Source organism: Carlito syrichta, unplaced genomic scaffold (genome assembly GCF_000164805.1).
Source record: "Carlito syrichta isolate Samal-C Ts95f unplaced genomic scaffold, Tarsius_syrichta-2.0.1 Scaffold123364, whole genome shotgun sequence".
Classification (NCBI taxonomy): domain Eukaryota; kingdom Metazoa; phylum Chordata; class Mammalia; order Primates; family Tarsiidae; genus Carlito; species Carlito syrichta.
The window spans coordinates 29,767-47,333 of NW_007067460.1; the positions used below are offsets into that span (position 1 = coordinate 29,767).

General features: G+C 57.5%; 1 protein-coding gene across 4 annotated transcripts in view; it reads right to left on the reverse strand.

Annotated features, from left to right (window-relative positions):
• NAPA (NSF attachment protein alpha) overlaps nt 1-17,567 on the reverse strand; it is a 22,860-nt gene extending 5,293 nt beyond the window's left edge. For 2 of the 4 annotated variants that reach the window (XR_002481377.1, XM_008048334.1), the window contains exons 1-4: nt 17,467-17,567; nt 7,517-7,596; nt 5,253-5,369; nt 116-162 (exon numbers count right to left, since the gene is read on the reverse strand). Coding sequence is in view for 3 of the 4 variants with exons in the window: in XM_008048334.1 (XP_008046525.1) it covers nt 116-162; nt 5,253-5,369; nt 7,517-7,596; nt 17,467-17,564 (342 nt within the window). In the remaining variant the exon portion in view is untranslated. Of the gene's footprint in view, nt 1-115; nt 166-5,243; nt 5,370-7,516; nt 7,597-17,466 lie in introns of all 4 variants that reach the window. The other 2 variants (XM_021707671.1, XM_021707672.1) reach the window with 2 other exon arrangements.

The following is a 17,567-nucleotide window of genomic DNA, read 5'->3' on the forward strand; positions in this document are numbered from 1 at the left end:
CCTGCCTCATTCCCCAGCCCCCACCCAGCCAGTTTTGGCAGAACAAGGAGCACCGCTGGGGGTGCTGAGGGAGGGGAGCGAGGCCGGGGCAGGCGGGCAGGCGAGCAACCCTTACCATGTCGGTGTAGATCTCGATGGCTCTCATTAAACAGTTGATGGCCTCTGTGGGGAGGAAAAGGCAGGTGGGGGAGAATGAGAGTGATGCCATTCCCGGTGGAACCCAAGGACAGGAGAGGTGTGGGCGCCCCTGGTGCAGGGCGACCCAGGCCACGTGCACTCTCCAGGGGCTGGGGAGGGCGGGACTCCCAGCCCAGGAAACGCAGTCAGAGTGACCAACTGCAGACTGCAACCTGCCAGGCACATGCTTCAGGGGAGCCCTTCTGTCCTCGGGCCGCCACGGTGCCACCAGCTTCCCAGCAACCCAAGGACAGGGCACAGTGCTGCCGGGCCAGGCTGACAGCCAGATCCCGTGGGTGTCGTGAGCAGCCCTGCCAAGGCCTTGCTGTCAAAGGACAGTGCTCCCGGCAAGTGGAGGGAGGTTCGTGGCAGCCTGGCTTGATGCCAAGGTAGTTCTGGAGGCAACGGGGACACCTGCCCAGGCTTACCCTGGGCTCTGACACTGTGGCTGTAAGACCCTGAATGGGCTCTGTCCGTGGAGGCTGGGGGCCAGGGTGGGCTCTCTCTCTCGTGGGCAGAACCCTCTGCTCTCAGTCCCTTGACCCTGGCCCTGTCCCCACCAGCTCTTGAAACCACAGGCTTTGCCAAAAGGTCTGACCACACAGGGCAGCACTGAGGAAGAACTGGGCTACCTTTGTTGTACCATCTCCTGTAGGATTTCAAATTTGGGAAAGGCTTTTTTTGTCAAGTTATTTGGGGGAGAGAGAAAAGCATGAGTGGGAGGCATCTTTCAGCAGACAGAAATGAGTTCTCGGGTAGAGATTTTTTAAACAGCATTTTTGTGCATCTCAGGAGGAGAGCAGGACTGTGGAGGAGGGGCAGGGCAGAGACCTGGACAGGCAGGTGTCCAGGGCGTCTGAAGGCTCCTGGCCACTGCCTGGGCCTCCCAGCTCTCAGCTGGTCACCCAGTCGTGTCTGCCTGGGGCAAGTGTGCTGCCCAGAAGCTAAGGCCCGCTGCTTGGTCTCTGGGTTTACAGGGACACCAGCCCACTCCCTGGGGAGACATGAACAGGCTCTACACCTCAGGCCTACAGTTGGGCTTTCAGGCAGCCCACAACACCCCCAAGTGGACGTGCAGAAAGTGGTATCTTTAAGGCCTTCTCTGGGGGAGGGGAGTCTGTAGGTTCTGTCCAATTCAGAAAAGTGGGGATCCGAGGACTGAGATGATGCTCACCAGGCAGTCAGAGTTGTGAGGTCTGTCTTCTCCTGGGGTGACAGACACCCCAGGAGAAGACAGAGGAAATGAAGGCAGGGAAGGGTAGATGGGGGACGGCAAGAGAACACCCCAAAAAAGGCAGCCAGAGCTCAAGATAGGAGGTGTTATTTTACTTACACACTTACACACTTACACACACACACACACACACACACACACACACACACACACGATAAAGCAGACCGGAAAGCAATCCATGAGTGCCCAGGAGTGGGCAAAGGGTGAGCCCCACCTGGAGGTAGCCTGGCCACCCAGCGACTCACCGGCTCCCTCTCCTGGCAGGATCGCCTGGAACACCCTGCCTGGCACCCTGCAGACTGAGGCTACCGCTTGGGAGAGGAGCAGCTGTGGCGCCTGCCGCGCCTGCCTGCCGCGCCGGCTCTGGAGTGTGTCAGCCGGGCAGCCCTGGCAGGAGCAGCAAGGAAACAGGCTTTCCCCAGGCAGCAGCAAGGGATCACGGGGTTAAGCCCTGTCACGTCTGGAAAGCGGCAGGCCACCAACTGATGCCCTGCCAGCTGGCTCTGGGCTCTTCTTGGGTCACCGGGCCTCAAAAGACAGCCAGACTGAGCACCCCAGACAAGCAGAGCAACGCCCAGCTGCATGGTCTGGCCAGCTGGGCTGCAGTCCACTGCCCCTTCCTCCTCCGCCCACCCAGAAGGCTGGAAGGGGGCTTGGGAACGGAGGCCCAGGCTGCTGCCCGCCTCCTGCAGTCACCCCCACCAGTGATCCGCCCAGCCCGGCTTCTGCCTCTCTGAAGCCTTCTCTGATCACACCTGGGACTCAGCTGGCTTCTCCACAGTGAAATACGGGCACATCACAGAATCGCACAAAGAAGTCAAACAGGTTTAAAGATGCTGAGCATCTGGCACACAGTGGGAACCCAGTAAACGGTAGCAGGAGGTGGTGAAAGCCAGAGTGAGGGGAGAAAGGGGAAGACAAGGGGGCAGGCCACTTCCCTGCCCCAGGCACACACACACACCTGTGCCCTGGCCCAAGTACTGGGCAGGCTGGGAAGAGGCCACCCTGGCCCGCACCTATCCCCAGTAGCTAGCGATGGGTGGGAAGTTCTGAAGAATCAATGACATGTGGGCCCCACCCCTCTCCACCCAGTGCCACCAAGAGGGCGGCAGGACCCCCTCTGCTGAAGGAGCAGATGAAGGCGGGAGCCGAGGCCCCACCAGGCGCACACTAGCTGCCACTCGAGGGGCAGGCCCTTCAGGAGAGACTCCTACAGGAAGCGTACTGACCCAGGACAAAGACCTTCCAGGCCACTGAGGAGATCAGTAACCAGGAAGGTCCCAGGGAGCTGGTCCTGCCTTGGGGAAACCACGCAGGGTTTGAATTGGGTCCTCAACTTTGTCTCACAAGGGAGCCCGGGTCAAGCAGGCACCTTGGGCTGGTGAAAGCCAAAGGCCGCCTCTTCTGGACGTTTATCACACGGCAGCTGCTGGGCTGGGCATATCTCATGGTACACAGTCTATGCTTTAACCGACAAAGAAACAGGGCCCACAAAATGAACTTTCCCAAGGTCACAGGGGAGACAGGGTCCTCCCAGACTTGCAAGACCACAGATCTCCTGCCCCACTGAGTCACACACAGCTGCCATGACTTTCTCTGTGAGGCTTTTTTCTTTTTGAGGCATGGTATCACTCTGTTTCCCAGGCTGGAGTACAGTGAGAGGTGTCACCACAGCTCACTGCAGCCTCGACTTCCTGGTCACAGGTGATCCTCCCAACTCAGTCCCCCGAGTAGCTCAGATTACAGATGCGCCACCACGCCCAGCCTTTGAGGTTTGACTGGCCTCAGACAGCTGTTATCCTCGAGGCCACTGTGCCCCCTGCCCCACCCAGGAACTAAGACCAAGGCGTGCAACTCAAGCCATGACACAGGACACACTCTAAAACACTCCCTGCTCAGCACTAAGTCTCCAGGGCTCCAGACAGGACGCCTGCTCTCGGCACTCCCAGATGAGGCTCTCCCCTCACCACTGCCCCTCTCTCCCTCAGAGGCTCCCCCAACCAGATCCACCCCACCCCCACCTCAGCTCCAAGTCAAGCTAGCCTCTGTGCCCCTTGACTGTCCCATGGGTCTGGGCATCCTCAGTCATCCTCTGTGCTTCCTAAGGCCAGGGACGGGCCACACCCAGACTCCAGGCCCATCCCTGAGTCCCACTGCAGAGCTGGAAGAACTCAGATGAAAGGCTGGGAAAGGACGCCACCACATCACAGTGCCAGGCAGGCAGTGCCTGTCTGCAGGAAGCGCCATGCATATTCTGCAGCCTGGCACTCAATGCCACCCAGAAACAAGCCCGTCCAGTCCCTCTAGATGGAGCAGCAGCTGGACGTCACAAATGCTCAGATGGCATCTCCAGGCCGCCCAAGGGAAGGCTGGGGGAGGGGGCTCCATAGAGCCTCCCTGGGGCAACTCAAGTGTGAGACCGACCAAGGTCACCCCGGTCATCATCACATCACCCACGTGGTCTGCCGTGGCCCAGTGCTACTAGCCAGGCAAGCTCGATGGCCCACCCCGTCACAAGGCGGCCCGCTGTTCCTGCCAGGCCTGGGCTACACCATGTGACCACTGGGCTACCATCTGTGAGGTGCCTGCTGGAAGGAAGAGACTTGTCAGTCTGGGGACAGAGAAGAGCAACTAGCCAACACAGAGACCAACCCTAGCCAGGAACTAACGGTCGCAGATTACGCCAGCAAGGCAGGCCAGCTACTCCCAACCGTGGGCGTGCAATCAACACTAGGCGACCCTTGGAGAAACTCTCTGCACTGCTGCAAACCATCCTCTCCTGGAAAGGACAGGTTTTCATCTCTCAGACATTCATATATTCTCCATGCCTGAGGACAGTGGCAGTGAATGGTCATTTAAAAAAAAAACACCTTTGCTTGCTAAAATTAAAAGTTAGCAACCTATATCTGGCACCAAGATTTCTAAGGGTATGTTAAAATTCCCACCTCGTAGCCGGGCTCAGTGGCTCAGCCTGTAATCCCGCGCCTTTGGGAGGCCGAGGTGAGTGGATTGCCTGAGCCTGCCGGTTTGAGACCCGCCTGGGCAACTTGGTGAGAACTCATCTCTCCAATAAATCAAAATGAGCCGGGCATGGTAGCGCACGCCTGTAGTTCCAGCTACTTGGAAGGCTGAGGCGGAAGGATCGCCACAGCCCAGCAGGTCGAGGCTGCGGTGGCCGGGGGCGGCCACTGCACTCCAGTCTGGGCGACAGAGTGAGACTCCAGCTCAAAAAAAAAAAAATCCCTGCCTCATGACAGCTACACTGCTGGTCCTCACCGGGCTGGGCCTCCTCTTTGGGATGAGCCCAGGGGACAAGGCCTGCCTGCTCCCGAGGCAGCCCCGGCTTGGGCTTCGGTCCCCAGCAGGATCCCATTTCAAGCAATTTGTTCTCTGGCAACTGCATCCCAGGCTCTGCTCTCCAATCTCCCCAGGGCGTAGGGAAGCCAGGTTGGGACGATTTCTGCTCCTTTTTCGGCAGTGACTCCTACCTGGCTGGTCTTAGAACTCCCCCACTCCCTTATGCTTGGCAGTTATGACAACGGAACAGATTTTCCCCTCTCCCTGGCAGGCGGTGGGTCCGCAATGCAACGCCCACTCCCAAATGCTCCGGCTACAGGGAGGGGGGCAATCAGCCGCCTGTGGGGGGTGGGGACTGTGGTGGTGTTAATGCCAGCCGGAAGAGAACCAGCCTGAAGTGACACGGCTTCGCCTTGGGCGCCTCCCACCTAGCCTATCGCGTGTCGGCCCCTGGAAAAACCCGGCGCCATAAAGAAACCTGAGGACTTGTGTACAGGTACACAGACGGTGCCCGGGCAGCGCCCATGTGGCCCTGAGGCCTCACCTTGGGGGTCGGCTTTCTTGAACGCGTTGCCAGCGTCCACGAAGCAGGTGGCTGCATCGTGCTTGCTCTGGAGCTGCAGGTGCAGCTGGGCGGCCTGGCAGAAAGCGTTTCCAGCAGCTGGAACAGAAAGAGGAGGGATCCCGGCCTCAGTGGGCTCCACACAGACACTGCCCTGGGAGAAAGCTGGGCTCTTGAGAACGCGGAGAGTCGAGAGAGAACAAGAGTGACCTGAGTGGCCCAGACTGAGACCCAGACCTCAGGTTTCCCGACCCCCAAGCTGGAGCTCCTGCTAGCCCATCTGTCAGCCTCTGAGGGGGGTCCCTGAACCCCAAGTGTCCAGGGTGAGCCTAGCTAAAGTCCCATGTCCCTAATCCCAGTCCCTGTCAGCATCTCCAGGGCCACCACTTCTGAGGCTCCAAGGAGAAGACAGACAGCCCCAAGAGCTGCAGAAGCTGTAAAGACAGGCTGGGGGTCTTCTGTCCCTCCCAGTTTTGTCAAGTCTCTCTAGGAAGCCTCTAGGGCCCAGAAGCGCCACCAGAAGACAAAGTGGAGGCTGAGCCATGAAGGGAACTTGTGGGGGCTGTTCTGGAAGGGACGATCAAGATTAAACCACACAGCAGCTTCCCGCCTTCTCCCCCTCCCCACAAGCTCCTCGTGTCTAACTCCCCCAGCCCTCCGCCTCTGTCCACATGCTGTGGACAGAGGCAGGCCCCGCGGGCAAGGCACGGCACCAACAGCATGCACATGGAGTAGGGGGATGACAAGGGGCCTGCCTCCTCCGGGAGTTTCATGTACAGAAAGGGAAACACGGTGTGGCTGCCAAGAACTCAAGTACACGTGGACAAGTGTTCGTGGGCACAGGACACCTGAAGCCTCATCTGTTCTGTGCTCATCTGCACATAGACCCCTTCTGTGAATCCCAAGCCATGCTGACTGCACGTCCCCAAAGCTGACTTTCGGGAGGGAATGGCATCTCTTCTTCTCTGTGGATTCCAACCACCATCTCCTGCTCAGTTCCCAGGCGTCTTCCCTTTATCCCCTGCAGCTGATCAGAGTTCATGAGCGGGAAGGACCAGGAGGCCCAGCCCGCCCTCTTATTTTGAGCAGCAGGAAGGAGAAACCCTTCCAGTTTTCTCTACAGGCCTTCATTATCATTTTTAAGAGTTCCAAATTAGAGTGTAAAATTTCTAAAAGGGAATAATACTGGGGGGAAAATGGCCCAGGGCTTTTATTTGAATAGTTTGGGGGTGGGAAACAAATTTTAGGGGAAAAGCAACATTCGTGTGATTAAAAAACAAGTGTTTCTTCTCTAGAGGAATTTCTTAGTTTGGGAGCAAAATACATGTAGTGTTTGGCACCAACAGCATGTACTGTGTGAACACTCAGGAAAAACTCTTCTCAGAAATGGCAGTCATCAGTTTTCTCCTGAACCTCTGCACAGGCCTCCACGGCCTTGCCACCAGCTTTCATCTCCTCCATAGCCACAAGAGTTCCTCCCTGGGCTCTAAAACTGTGTCTCTGGCTCCCAGATCTCCTCCATCCAATCTTGTTGACATTGAAAGCTCCATTAGGAAGTCAGCCTCACACAGGCTCCAGGCACTAGGAAATCAGCATCACACAGGCCCCAGGCACTGGCTCCTGGGTTCACCTCTGTGGCAGACAGCCCCACCCACGTCCACCCCTCTCTGGCCTCAGGAGGCCTCCCTGCCTCCTCTTCTCGGTTCAGCTCTACAGCCGCTGCGGGGCAAGCTGAGAGCGCAGGTTCTGCAGCTGGAGCCTGAATCCTGGTTCTGTCACTTATAGCCATGACACCTTGGGCAAGGGGCTGAGCCAAGCCTGTTTCTGAATCTGTAAAATCGGGAGATTAACAAACTGCCCCTCCTAGGGCTGCTGTGACGAGTCTATTAAATGATGCATGCTTGGCACTCAGTACTCCTTGGATGGCAGCTGTGATGTCATCTGGAACCACTCGCACATCCCCCAGCCCAGGATCTGGACTCTGACAGAAGCAATGAGGAATTTACAAGAAAACATGAAATTCCAAACTTGAGAAATTTCTCAAAGAGTCCACGAATCCATGTGGGACTATCTGGATTCAATACTCTGCCCTTTCTCCAAGGTATAAAGTAATTCAGTGGGCACAAAACAACTATACAGCAGACCAGTGGGTTTCTGATGCCAGAGATGGCATCAACAGAGAAGGGGTTAAGGCCAACCTCGGCCAGACCTCCAGGATGGAGGTTGAGGGAGAAAATAGCACATACCACTCCAGTTTTTGGCCATTTTGAACATGTTTGCTGCTCTGGCGTAGATTTCACATGCTTCCTCTATTTTGGATGAACCTCTGGGGAAGACAAGGAAAGAAAAAAGGTAAGGAGACCGCCCAATCTGGTAAAGAAAGTGAGTATCTGCACCAGTGCAGGGGGGCGGGGTCCCCAATTTCCCTGTGAAGACAGCTTCCCTCAGGCCTTGGGCCTGTGGCCCCCACCCCTGCATACAAAGGCAAATCCAATTCAGGCAACTGCTTACCCCCAGGATAGGTGGGTAAGGTACTCACTGGGGGTACTCACTGGGGCACTTCCTGCCCTCCTCACAAACCCAGCCTCTAGGATGCTTCTTGCCTGGGCTGCTGGATGACCACTGGGTCCCAGGCACTCGGCAAATCCCTTTTCCCCAGGAGACTGCAAAGCATTCTGGGAGGTCAGCCTAGACTTAGACATCTAGCTGTTTCCCCAATGACCTAGACCTGTGCCTTGCCCACTGCAGTTCAATGAAGACCTCACAACCCTAGGAGTATGCCAGTACCAACCCAGGATGGGGCAGGTATGTCACAACACAGCTATACAATAATTATTTAAAGATGTATATAAAAATGTTCCCATCTGTGTTTAAAAAAATAGGATGAGAGGAATAGAACATGCATGTTTATATAAACATAGGCTATTTCTGGGCAAATACACAAAAACTTAGTAACAGCGTTTTTTCTAAGGTAGAGTCTGCAAAACTCGGGCCAGGTGTGGGAGGCAGACTTATTCAGCGAGCAGCCCTTGTTCAGTTCTGTCTGAATTTTTTTTTAACCATCTGCACAGTTTATCTATTCTAGAAAAAATATGTATTTTTAATATTAGGATTTATACTTGGCCTTGTGGTCCAGCAATGAATTACATCTCTAGCAATTTATCCTGAGAAACTAATCAGGAAAGTTACAAGGATGTTCAGTACAAAATTATTTACAGTGGCAAAACAACCCTCAAAAAACATACTGCATGGAAGCAGGGGCCTGGGGATACGTGGGAGTTTAAAAATACCACTGTCTGGGCAGTTTCACTCTGTCTTCTTGACCCTCAAGTGTTTATCATGAACCTCCTGACTTGGGGGACCGCCCAAGTACCTCACGCCCATGAGTCTCGCCACTTCCTTCTGTTCTGAAAAGCCCTAAGAACCCAACCAGGCTAATTATTATTAGCCCACGAGGTCTGCAGTCTCTTGTAACTGTTCAAACTCCCACCCTCCACAGAATTAACAGAATAAAATCCACACAAGAGTCCCACCAGATGGACCTCAGGTTCTGTCTTCACTGACATAACCAGTGGTTGGTTTTAGATTTTTGTTCTGTTTTGGAGTCAGGGTCTCACTGTCGCCCAGGCTAGAGTGCAGTGGCATGACCATGGCCCACCACAGCCTCAACCTTCTGTGCTTAGGAGATCCTTCTGCCTCTGTCTTCCAAGTAGCCAGGACTTAAAAGTGTGCCACCACACCTAGATAATTTTTTGATTTTTTTGTAGAGGTAAGTTCTTGCTACGTTGCCCAGGCTGGTCTCAAACTCCTAGGCTGAAGCAATCCTCCCACCTCAGCCTCCCAAAATGCTGGGATTACGGGTATGAGCCACCGTGCCCAGTGTTTGTTTAAGAGAAAAGGAGGGGATTTTCCCAACTAAAAGCCACACAAATCACCCTTACTGTCCTACCTCTAACCTGTGTCAGCTGACCCAGCACTACATGTGGAAACTCACCCACACCAACCACAGCTCTGAAGGGCCTCTGAGGTCATTTTGGGAGTGCAGATGGGCGGTCTCACTCCCTCTGCACTGCAGACCCAGTCTGTCCAGTCCACCCATCCCTCCCACCACTTGAGATGCTCATTATATCAACCTGAGCCCTGCAGTCACATTCCGGAGATCCCACTCAGTAGGTCAGAGTGGGGCCTGGAGTCAGGATTCTTAACAACTAGGGTTTGGGGGCCCCAGGTGATTCAGAGGATCAGGTGAGCATGGGAAGGAAAAACTGAGACCAACCACCTGGAAAGAGTCACCAGTGCCCTGTCCCAGGCGTGGCAATGTCAGCAGGCCAACATGCCCAGGGTGGATGGATGCCCAGTCTCCTGAATGCAAGCCACATCGGGTCAGGTTTGTTAGATGACAGGTGCTGTCTGCCTTCTGGTCCTGAGCAGTGTGCTCCTCCCACTTACCCCAGCCAGCCCCACATTTTGGGTCTGGGGCCCCCGTCTGGAGTGATGTCTTTAGAACCCACTCCTGCTGGTGAAGAGGTAAGAATGTTCAAACACTTCTGGCAGAGAAGAATTCCAAAGGGGGCCCCGGGGCCTGGCTGCAACAAAATCTCAGGAGGACCTCTTCTGGAATGTTCTCTCTCTTTTTTTTTTTTTTTTTTAAGTTGGGGTCTCACTCTGTCACCCAGACTGGAGTGCAGTGGCTGCTCCCGGCCACCGCAGCATTGACCTGCTGGGCTCCGGTGATCCTTCCGCCTCAGCCTTCTGAGTAGCTGGAACTGCAGGCGCGCGCTACCACGCCCAGCTCATTTTTTGATTTATTGTAGAGATGAGGTCTCGCCAAGTTGACCAGGTGGATCTCGAACCTGCAGGCTCAGGCAATTCACTCACCTCAGCCTCCCAAAGGCGCGGGATTACAGGCTGAGCCACCGAGCCCGGCTTGGAATATTTTCTTAAAGGGACATGCTCACAGACCTTAATCACAGGTCTGTCCACCCCACAGAATCCCGGTTCATCCCTCCCTTGCTGAGTGCCAGTAAGTACTGCCCAGCTCCAGACATTCTCTGGAAAAGCGTAGGCTCCCAGCTGAACAGAAACGGCCCATCTCACTGAGAGGCTCAAAGCAGGAGATCAACAATGAGCAGAGTCAGCCCTGACTGGGTTTGTCTCAGTTCAGTGGGATAGAACAGATGCAGAACACAAAGCCTACCAGCTGCCCGGGCTGAAAGTCTATGATCTCAGACTAAGCTGGGCCCACCACACTGGGTCAACGATTCTGAGCACGGGGTGGAAAAGCCAGAGGGATTAGCGCCTGCTCAGACCCAGGGCCTGTCGCCGCCTCCCCTGCACACTCGAGGCCTGGCCACTGCCAATTCAGGGATGTCAGGCCGTCTCTGGAGTCCCATCCTCCTCTTTTAGAGACAGGAGTACAGTCCCCAGAGGGCAAAGTGACTAAGTTTCACCAACAGATCCTGAAGAAACCATCCACACAGACACTTATTCACCCAGGCAACAAATGTCAAGGCCCTGGAGATAATAGCAGTAAACCAAAGACATAGGTCTGGCCTCAATGCACAGGAAATCAACAAGACAGTTTCCGTGATGAGGTCGCACAGGGGCTGGGAAGGAGGGAGCTCCCGGGGCAGGTCAGGTACAGCTGCTTCTGAGGACAGGAGACCTGGGTCAGTTCCCGGTGAGGATGAAGGAACCATCTGTGGAAAGAGGGAAGAGCATCCAGGCAGCAACCCCCACATGTGCAAAGGCCCTGAGACAGAAGCCAGGGGAGGAGGTCGGCCAGGATGGAGACAGTGTGGGAAGCACCCTGTTCTACTACGCAGGACGTTGCTGGCAGGCAAAGAGTCCCTGGAAGAAGTCCCCAGCTCCCCTGCTCTACCACGCTGTCTCTCCACATGGTTCACTACAGGATTTCTCTCCAAGTCAGGTGGCTCACATCGCCCATCCAGGGTGGCCTCCCGACTAAAACTTCAAACTCCCCAAGGGGAGAAAACCAGGTCTTCTCTCTCTGCACCTGCACAAGCTCCAGAAAAGCTAGCTGGGCCTCTGCTCCTAAAGGGCCTGGGTGGCAGTGCATGTGACAGCTGGCTGTCCCTCCCCCACTGACCTCGCCCAAGCTGCCTCTGCTTCACTCTTCTCATCCCACCGCTCTGAGCCACCCGGGGAGGAGAGGGAACCGGTTGGGGCCAGCCTGATGCAGGGCTGTCTATAATTACACACTCAACTTTGCTTCCCCCCTCCCCGAGGCGGGAGGAAGCACCCTCTGGTCTCCCAAGCACAGCCACCAACGCCAGCGAATGCCGTATGGAGGGCGGTGTGCTGCCAGGAACACACTGATGCCTGGTGGGACCCCAGCCAGGGGGCTCTGCAGGGCAGGTCTCAGCCTCCTCCCTCCCTCATCCACCCCCAGGAGCACTCCTGGCTGCCAGAAACGCCACCCTCGCCTGCCACCTGCGGTTACCTAAGGAGCCCGCGAGGCAGGGCTGATAGAGCGACCCTCCATTTTAGGTCCTGGACTCTGTCTCTCCTGTTCCTGGTGGCAGCCCCAGCCCCTACTTCCCTCCTCACACTGAAGGCCCACTGCCCTGTCAGTCAGCTCAGCGGGGAGGAAGGGGCCTCTTGCCTTTTCTACAAAGGCCTCTTGAGCCTGGCTCTTGGTATCCCAAGGACCTTACGGAGGCCCCCAAGCCCAGCTCAGTATTAGCACCTTCACCGAGGCTAACACAGGTGCCTGTTGCCTCCCCAGCCCTCTACCTGAAGGAGGCTTGCCTCCAAGAACCCTGTGGGCACTGCCCCTGCTTTCCAAGGAGGGAGCTGCCCTGGTTCACACTGCCAGAAAGCAGCAGGGCTGGGTAAGGGGGTCAGGCCCTTGCCTCTCACTCAGGGATCAGGAAGGCTTCCCGCCAAGTGCCCATGAGCCCTCTGGAAAACAGGTTTTCAGGTCCCTGGCTGCTCTGGCCCCTCTACTGTTGCAGAGCCACAAGAGGCCTGGAGGCTGAGGCTCCCTCCTCTACCAGGCACACTCTGCTCCCAGCTGGAGCCACGCTGAGCGTCCTCTGGGCAGGGAGGGCTTAACTGAGCCAGCCCAGCCGAGTCACAGTAGGTCCACCAGGCAGAAGGCACGCTAGAAAAAGGAGAGGCTGCCTGCCACAGGGGCCACCTGGCACAGGGACAGGCCACCACCACCAGCCTTGTTCCTCCTGCACCCAAGCGCTAAGCCACTTGCCACCTCTTCAGTCCTGCAGCTTGCCTCCCTGATCACACTGCGCTGCCCTCCTATCTCCCCAGGGCTTGCACAAGCCCCAGTAACAACGATGAAAGAAGACAGTGCCACACGCTAGCTGTCCAGGTCTGGAGTCATCACAGGACCCTCTCGGGACATGCCAGTCTAGGCAAGGGGCAGAAAGAGACTCGGGGTGGAGAGACCTGGGCTGCAGCCTGTGCCAGGCACTTGGCTAGGTGTGTGGTCGTGGGCCGGTCATCTCTGGGCCTCAGTTTATCTGCAGAATAGAGACAATGGGCCTGACCCAGGAGGAGCCTTCACAAGGGTCAGAGATGCCGGACACTCAATACTTGGCACGGGGGCGGTAGAACAGGTGCTCAAATGGTTGCTATTATGCGGGGCGGAGAAATGCACTCAGAGGGGTGCCAGCCACTCAGGAGCGGATTCTAGAGTTGCTTGTGGTGGTAAAGGACAGTCGCCGACAGCAGTCAGACAGGCCGGCCTTCAGTGCCAGCTCACTGCTCACTAGCCTCATGCTCTCGTAGGTGGCCAGCACAAAACTCCACACCCTGCAGGGTTTCAGGCAGCACCCAGCAGAGGGCTGGCCATGCCGGAGGTGTTCCGTGGTTGAGGACAGCTCTCCCATCGGGCCCTGCAGGGTGTGCACCTCAAAAACACTGAGTTGGTGTGGCTCTGCCTCCCCACCCCTAAGTGCTGCCCACAGTGCTGCTCACTGGCCTGTCCCTTCCCCACAGAGCAGATGGCACTCCCGGGCCGCAGCCCTTCTACCCAGGCTGGGAGGCTGGGAGGCAGGGACTGTGCCCGCCACACCACCTGGCAGGCCTCCTGCGTTCTCCGACTCACGCCCCTGCACCCTGACAGGACTGCACACCATTGCAGCCCAAGGGGGAACATGGCTTCTCGTAGAGGCATTCTGAAAGACCCTCGCCTCTCAACAGCCCCAGCCAAAACAGGAGGAGCATGGAGACATCTGATCAGGCAGCCTCATACTCCGTGGAGAAGGCAGCAACTCTCGGATTCTCCAGGAACCTCGCATGCCCTCAGAAGAGACTCCACACTGGGGCTGGGCAAGAGATGCCAAGTTCTCAGCTGTGGATCTTGGCAGCCGGCAGGGCACTGGGATTCACCACAGTACCCGTGGCAGTGACGCCGGGTTTCTGCAAGTTCGCAGAAATAGTGCCTGGAAGCAGAGCCAGAAGCTCGCACCCAGGCAGGTTCAGCTGGGACCCCCTGTATAGGGCCACCTCCCGCCTTGGCAGTTCTTTCCCAACAAAAGCTGATGGCCAGGGTCCTGGGTTGCTGGTTCCAACCAGCGGTTCAAACAGAAATGTATGTGTCAACATTTGCTCTCAGGATCATGCTGTTTGTGTACAGAATACCCTGTCACCTCTGTCTCCGGGGTCTCCAGCTCAAGGTCCTTGACAATATCTAATAATGATGGCCATAAGCGCTTAACTGGTATCACCAGGGCCAGGCTCTGTGCTCACACCTTCCACACACTACCTCATTCATCTACAGATGCCCTAGGAAGCTCCTGTTTCATTTCACAGATGAAGAAACTCCCTAAACATGCTGGTATCCAAGAGAAAAGGAGCTGTGACTGGTTTTTGGTGGGGGGAGCAGGGGCGGAGGTGGCAGGGAGAGGAGCAGAATGAGGAAAGGCCCCAGGGAACAGAGCCGACTTCAAACTGGTACAATCCCAAAGGGGCCCAGCAGGATGTCCCTGGCCCCACGTGGAGACCTGGAGACCGTGCATCAGCTCACCCCTCCCTGTTCTGCTGGTTCATGGTTTTAACTCAGGAAATCTCCATCTTTTTGCTTCCAGAGCATAAGTTTGGGCTGCCACCCCCCCCCGAAGGCATAAAACGGATTTTGAGCTCTACCCACTGGCTGCGTGTGGCAGCTGGGAAGTAATGGGAGCACAGGCCATCAGAGCCCTGAGGTGGGCAGACCCACACGTGTCCTGAGATGGCGCCCAGGTAAGGGCAAGTTCACTTGGCCCTTAGAGCAGAGACCCTCAAGGTTGGGGGAGGGAGAAACACGAGGGACAAGTTGAGACCCAACACTCCTTTTTCCAGGCCCTGGAAGCTACTGAGGACTTGACTGAAGGTGGACTGTGAAACGTTTACGCAAGCGAACCCAGGTCCAGAGGGCAGAGGTGCCTGCAGTGGCTCCTGCCCATCAAGCGGGCCCTCTGGAGACACCCCTCACTGGACCACAGCTCTGGGCATACATGCTGTGGTCCAGAGCCTCCCACTGCCTACCCTCGGCCCTGGCTTCACTGCCTCCCCACTAGCACCATCTAGCGCTTTTGAGATGGAGGAACTGGGATGAACACACCAGATTCTTTCAGTTACTTGGAGGAAACTGCCAGGGTGCAGGTGGAGAACAGCGGCTCCCAACAGGCCTAGTTTGCCAACCATGGTCCTGCGGTGCCCAGGATGGGCACGCACCTCCAGGAGAAACGACTGGCAGCCCCGCGCAGGGCCAAGGGAGGCTGTGGAAGAGGCAGCTGGGGTGAAGGTCGCCTCCCACTGCTGAGCCCCAGGCAACAGCCTCCACGGGAGCTCTGTGAGGACTAAACAGGAGAACGTGGCCAGGCTGGCCCAGGCCTGGCGCAGGCAGAGCGAACACATAATCTCTGCTGGGCTCACTGTCACTGCCGCAGCCACCTGCCCTCACACCCCCACGCCAACTGCTGCAGCATTTCTAAGAGGCAAAAGGGACCCTCAGGACTGGCTCCCCTGTCCCACAAGGCCTCACCCTTTTCCAGCCTCACCCCCTCCCTTCCAACCATGATCCCACATGGAACGCCCCCAAGTTAAACCGTCATGAGGTGCCTCACACGTCCAGACCTCTGCTGAGTGGTCTTCTCTCCCCACCAGAGAGCACCTAAAACCCCTGTTCGTTACCCACACGGAGGTCACCCCCAGGAATCCAGCTCTGGTCCTTCTGGGTCTCGGTTCCCGGTCATTCCAGGTAGACCCTGCCCCACCTCACACTAGACCTCTGTTCACACTACCCCTGCTACCCAGAACCTCCTCCCAGGCCCCACACCTCCACACATCCTGGGGTTCCTGGGGCCAGCTTCCCCCTCACCAATAGCCCTCTCAGCTCAGGTCACGTGTGTGACAGTCTTGCCCTGCCTACACTGGCGATTCTGCTTGACCAGTGCTCAGAGTTAGCCTTGCCTTCCACCAGGTGATAGGGGTCTCAGGGCCCGCCTTAGCTGCTCCCTCCAGGCACAGTCCAGTGGGGCATTCATCCCCGGCCGAAGATACCCTGGGAGACCCTTACCAGACACCGAGCTCTTGGCCCCAGCCCCAAAACACTGCACTTGAACTTCTCTCCTTGTGAAGGGAGAGACACTACACACCCTCTCTCCACTCAGCCTCTAAACAAAGCATTCCTCACCCAATCAATCCGCTCCATCGGCCCGTATGTGTTTCTCCACACCTGCCAGTTCTCAGCCTCGCCCTTCAAGTTCTTTCAGCAAACATCCGACCTCAAAGAAGGGGCACAGCTCCTTTCTCTGTGACCCCCATGCCCTCTCCTCAAAGACCCCCCCCCATTTCCCACCTGCCTCTACCGGGCTCCTAACAGTCTCCTCCAGTCCCCAAGTCCCCGGCCCCAGCCTCCGGGCCGACTCTCCCAATCCCGCACCCTCTCCCGTCCACACCTCTCCCAGGTTCCCAGACCTAGCCCTGCCCCACCATACCTCTTTCTCTGCCCTACACTCCCGCCAGCCCTCCGCCCCTGCAGGCCCCTCCCCTCTTCTGCAGCCCAAGCCTCAAGCCCCTTTCCCCTCCTTCCGGTCCCTCCCCCCATCACATGCAGGCCTGTCTCCTAGTCTCTGTCCCTCTGATCCTCACCAGATGTCTTCCTCCAGCCTCCCACCTTGATCCCCATCAGGCCCCTGCACGCCCCCAACCTGGCCCCCACCTGTAGTAACATTAACAGCAACAAATGCTTTCAGAGCGCTAACCGAGGCCAGACGCGGCTCTAATCCTCACAGCACACCCGATGTAGATTTTACCACTGATCTCCTTTAACCGGGAAGTCAAACAAGTCACCCGAGATCCTGGAGGAAGTGGCAGGGCTACATTCCAAACTTGGGCTCCGGACACTCCTAAGCCACCAGGATGCCTCCGAGGACGGTCAGCTTTCTTGAGCCACCGCGAGTTTCAGGTGAAACGTCCCCCATATGGCAGGACGTCCTCTCAGGCCCCTCCAGGTCGTCTTCCGAGCACAGTCAACCCTGGAGACCCCGTCTCTGCGGGAGGATCCCCGGTAGCCTCTGACCCCCTTTCTGGCCCTCTCCTTCCCTCTCCCCTCCCTTTCATCCTTCCATGTCCTTGGCCAAGCCAGCGCCCCTCGCTGTCCCGCCCGGAGGTCCCCGGCCTCGGCCCAGGCCCCCTCAGTCTTAACTCTATCACCGCAGGTCCTCCGCTCAGGTGTCCCTGGGCTAGTCGCCGCTAGCCAGGCCACCCTCACCCAGGTACCGCACACACCTGGGCTCAGGCTCATCACGTCCAGGAACCCCCGAGCCCCCTCGACCCCGGGCCCGCGCCAATCCAGGCCCCACCGCGCCGCCCGAGCGCTTCACACGGCGTCCCCTAGAGCTCCAGGAGGCTTGGGGGGCGGCTTCTCCCGGCTCCCCCGTCCCTTCGGGCTGGTCCCCTTCAAGGCTCGCAGGCCACGTCCTCTCGGCCCAGAGTGCCCTTCCTCGCCTCGCCCGCGTGTCCTCACCCGGGTCCCGCCCGCCGTCCCGGACTGTCCCGGCGCTGGGCTGCCGCGGCCCGGGCCCCAAGGCCGTCAGCCCGCGTCCCCGCTGCGGCCTCGATGGACAGGTCTCCATCGCCTCCCTTCGGGATCCCCTCCGCCCCCTCCGGCCGTGACGCCTTCGTGCTCTCGGCTCAGGTCCCGGCCGACGCTCGGCCCGGGTCTTACCCGAAGAGGCCGGAGAAGAAGGACTGGGAGTTCTTCACTTTGCGCTCCGCCTCGGCCAGCAGCGCCATCGCCTCCGCCTCCTTCCCGGAGTTGTCCATGGC